This window comes from Montipora foliosa, chromosome 12, assembly GCF_036669935.1.
Source record: "Montipora foliosa isolate CH-2021 chromosome 12, ASM3666993v2, whole genome shotgun sequence".
NCBI lineage: Eukaryota > Metazoa > Cnidaria > Anthozoa > Scleractinia > Acroporidae > Montipora > Montipora foliosa.
The window spans coordinates 40983527-40991026 of NC_090880.1; the positions used below are offsets into that span (position 1 = coordinate 40983527).

General features: G+C 42.8%; 1 protein-coding gene across 1 annotated transcript in view; it reads left to right on the forward strand.

The window, feature by feature from the left end:
• Positions 1 to 7500, forward strand: part of LOC137979265 (WD repeat-containing protein 81-like) — a 27055-nt gene that overhangs the window by 13553 nt on the left and 6002 nt on the right. Inside the window, exons 7-13 of the mRNA XM_068826488.1 lie at positions 1 to 270; positions 807 to 1245; positions 2094 to 2535; positions 3662 to 3726; positions 5444 to 5506; positions 5756 to 5979; positions 7064 to 7194. The exon at positions 1 to 270 is cut by the window's left edge and continues 1529 nt beyond it. Coding sequence (XP_068682589.1) covers positions 1 to 270; positions 807 to 1245; positions 2094 to 2535; positions 3662 to 3726; positions 5444 to 5506; positions 5756 to 5979; positions 7064 to 7194 — 1634 coding nt within the window. The remainder of the gene's footprint in view (positions 271 to 806; positions 1246 to 2093; positions 2536 to 3661; positions 3727 to 5443; positions 5507 to 5755; positions 5980 to 7063; positions 7195 to 7500) is intronic.

Below are 7500 nucleotides of genomic sequence, written 5' to 3' on the forward strand. Positions count from 1 at the left end.
GCAGCGATATCCGGCATTGCAGCAGAGAGTATTGTGTGGTTGGCTCCTCGCTTGGGGCCTGTACTCACCTCCAAGTACGTCGCCAGTCAGTTGTTGACTATGCTGCCACACTGTTACATGGGAAGGGTGGGGTCGGATGATGACGACGATGACGAGAAGGTGGTGAAGGACCACAATGCAAAGTGGTTGTTGTTCTCTTTGAGCACCTTTTGTACGCTGTATGGAGAGGCATTCATGCTGAATCAGTATTTGCCTTATATCGAAAAGACGGTGAGTCTATAGAGCTGTTAGTCTTGCATTTGTTTAGCCAACTTGAGAGTGGATGGGCTTGTTAAGTCCATTGCTATTTTTTTCGTTTTCGGTTTGTAATGTTCCTGCCTGTTTTAATTGTGGATTCTGATGGTGTTCAGATGCAATGCTGTGAAAAGTAAGTCTTCTTTCGTGTCGCATTCTAGTTTTCTTGTCGCGTACTGATTTATTGGTAGGGAAAGATATCATCCGTTTTGTTATTCAGATCTGCTAAGCATCACAATGAAACAGCAAATGAGTCTTTGGTTTGAATATTTATAACAACAAGTGACGTCACTTATCTCTGAACGATAGTGGAGGCGCGGTCGCGCGAGTGTGATCGACGCTAGCTTTTGCATGGGTATGCTCAAATTACTTACCAGATTCGACTTCGGTGATTCCAGATTTAACTACACTTCGTGCAAAAAATTTAGCTGTTTCACGGTTTGTGCAATGTAGCTGGAAATGACCTATTGCCATAGAGTAACTGATACATCTTTTTTTGCGCCTGGTTTCAGATTCGAGGATTGCAAACAAAGGTAACTGTGAGAGGCGAGGGCGCCTTGGCAGCCGTATTGTCTCTCCTAAAATACTGCATTCCATACTTGTCACGTGACACCCTCTGCAAGTACTCAGAAGGAAAACTCATGACCGGCGTTTTTCAGCCTGTCATACGCATCTTGTCCTCCTACACACTGACGTTCCCTGGGGGCGTCGCGGCACGCCAGGCCATCTGTCGTAGTTATATCGACGTTCTCACGGCCGTTTGTTTGAAGTTGGAAAGGGAATTGGCCCGGGAAACCATGACTGCACCTGTGCAGCAGTTTTTCTCCTGCTTCGAGCTTCGAATGAGACAAATCACGGAGAACGAGAAGAGAGAAAATCCCCCGCCCTCGGATAATGATATCCAGGATAGTGTTGATGCTGCGGAGATAAGAGATCATATGGAAACATCAGGTGCGTTGACACGTAGCGCAAGCAAGGTAGTGACCCCCACACCGGAGTTGTTCAAAGCTTAAAGGTGATACCAAGTGAGATAATTAGCACAAAGACAAAAGAGTAGTTTTTTGGCTGCTATTTATGAATACGGTCTATCGCTTAGGGCAATCGGTACTTTCCACTCGTTGAATTTAAGGGTCAGTCGGAGTGTGTGACGAAGGTTTCCAGATAACAATATGAAGAAAAGAGTGAGACGTCCATAAAGATCACCTAAACTCAAATATTTTCTGTTCCTAATATAAATCTCCCCGTCCAAAGTAAACATATGTCACCATTGTTTAAAAATGGAAAAAGTGTAGTCAGGAGATGGCATAAGTTCTATGGAAAAAGGTTTGCCTTTTTCAAGAGGCAGAGGCAAACCTTTTTCCATAGAACATATGTCACCATTGTTACCCAGAATTTTTCTTTTTCAGTGCCGTGCAAGCCACGTAAACTTGGCAGAACTAGCAGCAATTTGGACCCACGACCGTGATGCGAGAGTCATGGGTATATCCTCGATTTTACGTCACAAACTGCTTCGCATTCCTGTTTTCAAAGAAATTTTGAATTGCAAAGCAGTTTGTGACGTAAAATCGAGAGTAGACCCATGCCTCTGACATCACGGTCGTGAGTCCAAATTACTGCTGCAAGTTTTGATAACTTTGCGCGTCTTGCCCGGCAGATAAAAAGCGAAATTTTGAGGTAAGAATCGTCAAACATGTTTGCTTTCGGTGGCGAGATCAATATCGTAGACTAAAGATGTTTGAGCTTAGGTGCACTTAAACAATCACAGGAAACATTTTGCTGCCTTTTATGTTTTATTCCAGGCGACGTCGAAACGGACCGTGTTCCGGAGGACGGAGAACACCTGTCTAACACGCCAGCGTATAACGAGCTGTACCAGACGTTCTCCGCTTCGATAGCTCATCATGCCTTTTTACCTCTATGTGGTATTATGGGAAGCAAGTACATGGAAAGCTCACTCCATAATCACGACCTCATTTGGAACCTTTGCTGCAGTTATGATGTACAGCTGTCTCACCCAACCTGTGAAGATACCAGGGCCTCCGAGGAGGAAGAAGACGGAGAGGAAACTGGTGACCATGTAGTCGGAGGGATTGAAACAATAGTAGTTGATGGCGGAGCTGAAGAGCTATCTCCTTCTGTAAAAGATGACAAAGAAGCTGGAAGGGCAAAGAAACGGTCCAGGCCGCCAGTGTGGAAGATCGGTAGAAAATTTTCCAAAACAAAGGATGTGCCAACAATTTTGTAAGTTGAATACCCTTAACAACAACTTAATGTGGGCCGTCTCCAAGGCTCAATGAAAGAAAACCAAAAAAAAAAAACAACCTCACACAAGAGACGTCACGTTTTTGCGTTTTCGATCAAGGGGAGCTAATCACAAGGCGACAGCGAAACTCGTAGCGCGTACAGAGGTTTTTCAGGAAAATTTTCATTTGCCTCTGCTTGCCTTCAAAGCGCAAAAAGAAAAATTACCAATGCTTGCGCAGAAGGCGCGTTTACTTCAACGTACAGTTGGGCGTTTACACAAGTACAGCATTGAAGGCTACAAAAACATAGTCTAGAAACATAACTTTTTTGTCGTTCTAATGATTCCACGATTATTGCAAGTCTTTCGGCCGGGAAAGTGCTGTGTACCACCTTTAAGGGTTAAACTCTTGTATAAACGGTGTCGACGAAAATTCATCTTGGGTGTTGACGTCCTTCAGCACATTACCTCAAAGAACGGCAAATATAAGTGAAGCGAACTCTACAACGCAGTATCAGAGCGTACAGAAATTTTTTCATTAAACCTATTGTTTTGCGTTCTCGTTTTTTCAATGTCGTCTCGTTTAGGCTCTCTAATAAAGAAGCAAACGCTAACCCTTCAAGTATTTCCTCTTTACTTAAAAAAGACAACAGATGGAGACCTTAACAAGGATTTCGAACTTGCCTGCGAGTTTTTTCGCTCTCAAACCACCGATATCAAAGCTACTTTCATTCCCTTTGTTTGTTAGTAGTCCTGTGGTGGCTGACCTCTTAACAGTGGACATTTTAATTTGGTCAGGCTAACAGAGTCCTGAATCCATGTTTCTGCGTTTTTACGACCTCTAAGTTATTTTGCAAAGTACGAAAATGCGGTTTTGTAGGTCGAATTGCCACCGGGGCCAGATAGCAATTTTATCTTTTCACGGTGGCAATTCGAAATTTACCAACTCGTTTCAGTGATAAAGGCAAGTTTTCTTGTTTACTCTCCCAGCGACGCAGCACAACAGTTTCTTTTGAAAGAAACCCCTTCATCTTTTGTGAGACAGCTTGATAGTGTTAAAGAGAAAAAGAATCATTTTTCTTTATGGTACTAATCCATTGATGAACTTGTTTTCATTATTTGAAGGGCACCATCGTCTTCCGACCAGTATCTCCGGGGTAGCTGGTTAACTCACTGGGAAAATCAGCTCAGTACGTATATTATTTATCGAATGAAATGATGTATAGCGGTTTTCGATTGAGTGTCGAAAGTAATTAGTGAATTACTTTGGTTTATGATTACTTCACTCAGTGATTGGTTCAAAGTTTTTGCGCCATTTTTTCAACCAATCAGAAGTGAAACCAAAACCAATCGTGGCTTGCGCGTGCACATTTTCCCGCGCTTTGTGTCGGCTACGTGTAATTACTTCGGGTTTTGATTGGTTTACTGGATTGTCTCCGACTTTTTTGATTGGCCAAAGTAATTACTTTGGTTTTGGTTTTACGACACTCAATTGAAAAATGCTCTAATATGAATCATATATTGACCTACGGATGTGAAATCAAGTGAGGCTACGACTATGATCCTCGCAGTTTCGAACGCAATTTTAGCAATTGCCTAGAGAAGCCTGAAAACTTCAGGACTTCCACAACGGAAAAACCTTAAAATGACCACAACCAGGTTTTCTGAGCCCGCGAGACTGAGCACCCCCAGCAAACCATTGTTTTAACGAAAACCGCTGGTCAGCAACCTGGTTCTGGTCATTGCTGTCTAAGGTCTTCCACTTCAACGGGATTTGAACCTCGCACCGGTGTCGCGAGGTCACGGGTTCAAACCCAGTTGAAGTCCTGAGTGTTTTAGGCTTCTCTAAGCAATTACTAAAATTGTGTTCATAACTGCGAGGATCATAGCCTCACTTGATTATATTATTTATTTTTTTAAAAGGATGGTTGCCCAATACGTACAAACTGAGTAGAGCCGACGTGTGGTGGTTTGCACGCCATGTTAAATGACACAAACAGGAGATCTTTCATTATAGTTTCCTTTTAAGGAATAATGTAGTAAAGACATACATTTGAACTGCGGGAGTGAGATCATCAGTTATGAACCGCTACTTTAGGAGTAAAAAAATTCAGGCTTCTACGGGATTCGAACCCATGACCTCTGCGATACCAGTACAGTTCTCTGCCAATTTGAGCCGTCACGCTAACTGGGACCTGGGGCCCGTTTCTCGAAAGTCCCGAAACTTTACGGGCCATTTTCGGGTATCACAATTCCCTTTGTATCTCAAGAACGGAGAGGATTTAAGTCGTCAAACTTCACAGTGTTTGCTTTTTGTTACTTTGAAAACATGTTAAAAGATCGGCCTTCCAAAATAAGCGGTTGGCAGTTTCTCAAATGGCTTTTCAGGCCCGAAAAGTTTTCGGGACTTTCGACAAACGGGCCCCATAATGCAGGCCTTTTTTTGTGAGTACGTAACTGAACCCGTCGATGATATGGTCATGTAGCACTCGTTCATTTCGCCATTGTTATTTCTCTAGAGATTAGTTGCAAACCATCTATTTGTTGAAGACGACTCGACTGGACTTTCCACACACATCATCGCTTTTGACGACCTGATTTTTCTGTGTTACACACTATAGAACGAAGCATACAACAAATCTACATGTACACTTTCGGGAAGTGAACTGTACTTCTCTTTCAAACATCCCAAAGTGACTTGACGATCCAACTCAGTCTATTGGACATACATGTTTGAAAGGCAAGTTGTAGTAATTAGACTGGCAACTCAGTTTCGCTCTTGCTACGTAAAACTCCCTGAAGGGAAATGGAAAAATAAGTTTCAGTGCTATATGTGAAGAGCTTTATGTCAACACTTTAAATTATCTTTATTCTGGAATTGTTATGTTACACATTTCTTTGTCCCAGGTGTAACGGGGAAAACCGAAAACAAGTTCAGTCTTCAACAAGTCAAACTTCAGACATTCACTGGTAAGTCATCCATGCGTTCTACATCTCTTTTAGCACTATCAAAAAGGACCAAGCTCTTTTAATGATCTTACGAACCACATATTATCTTTCTCTGTGAGAAGACATCCTCCAGACCGGACCACAGCAACATTCACGTCGCCTTCTGTTATTTCATTTTCCCCAAATGTCTTCCCAGGATTGTAGACCGTTACATTCAACACCCAATTAAAATAATAACCATTCATGACCATGTCTTTCATCGTTCATTAGGTCACAGTGGTCCTGTTCGCTCTCTGTATGTACAAGACAGTGAGCACCTCTTCCTCTCGGCTAGTAAAGACAAAACTGTAAAGCTGTGGTCACTTAGTAACCATGGTGATGGCACGGCCCAATCAGCAAGCTCCTGGACGTATTATCGACACTCGCGGCAAGTCTTTTACGTGGGAATGGTCGAATCAGTGCGACACGCTGTCTCATGTGATGGCAGCATTCATGTAAGGGTCTGTCTAGTGTATTTAAGTCCTACAATGATAAAGGATCACTTTTCGTTCGTTTTTTTTTCAAATTCCAAAAGTTTGTTTTTGAAAAATTCTGTCTGTTTCCTTTGAGCGTATGTTTTCTTTAGCGGTCCGCCAGTCTTTGCGTTTAAAACTAACCTAAACAGCCCAGTTCCACGTGCAAAGTAACAAGCACGTGCGGCATGCTTGTTGAATGTGTTTCTCGTGGCATTTATATATTTATATCAATCTACTCCTCTCGTCCAGAGCTTGTCAGGGTTGGCGCAGTAGTCAACATTTGGCCTCATTTACGGCTAGTTTACGTTTCAAAGAATGAAGCTCTGCATATATTGTCTAGTCATAAACGCATGTTGAAACAGCAGCATTTCTGGATAACAGATCACACTTTCGATCGAGAAAACAGTTTTCCATGCTAGCAGAAGTCTCTTTTCTTTTTGCGTTGTACGGGAAAAGAGACCTCTGCGATGAGTCGAAACTCACTTTGATCCAACCCGCCGTCCGCAAACCTTGGACGGCACTCTTCAAACCGCATGCCCCATGATATGTTTGCTGACTGTGACTTGAGCCCGCTGTGTCCCACGCATTCCTTTAAAGCAATTCCGCTAGTGTTAAGTGAGCCCACACAACAAGAAGTATCACACGAGGATTCGGTCGCTAAGTAGTCTCCGCGCACGCTCAACACAGCGAGTTTCGACCCATGGCAGAGCTCTCTTTTTCCGTAATCGTCAGCCCAGGGAACACAAAAGAAAAGAGACCTGCTAGCAAAAAAGGAAACATTTAATCACTTCAATGGCTAGTTTACAATTAAAACAGTATTTCGAGAGTTTGAAAGCCCCAAACTGGCATGTTGGATATGAAATGATCCGCTTGGAAGACAAGCAAACTGTATTCTTTATATATCATCTTATTCTCTACCTTGAAATCTCTCTTGGGACTTTGACGCTTGCAATTGCAGACCACTGACTCATGTATTGTTACTAAGGCGGTAAGATCAGCCATTTCTATTTGCCCTACTTTCACATTTTTGACCAAAACTGTTTTCCTCTTACTAATTTTTTAGCAATGGGACCCAGTCTCCGGCCGTTGTCTTGGAGTCTTTGATCAGCCAAGAAACAACACGATAGTTGCTATGACAACGCTCCCTGCGCCAAGCCAGTGTGTTGTGGCCGCCATGGCAGAAGGAACCGCTAAGTAAAATATTAAAATGTTTTGCACAAATAATGATATCCAGGTGATCTGGTGACGTAATTCGGAGAACTGGGGAGAAAAATTTTAACGCCGTATCTCACAACCGCGCGGCCTTATTTTCGAATTTAACATGCGAGAGGCGAGGTTAGATCTTGTCGGGTCTACTTGAATGTTCATTCAGTAACAGGAAATGTGGTAGACACGTAATGATCTGTTGAGTTTCGGCGATGGCAATACTGCAGGGAGTTTGGAAACAACACTTAAAGCCGCGCGCGGTTGTGGGATATGGAGCTAAGATTTTTCTTCCCA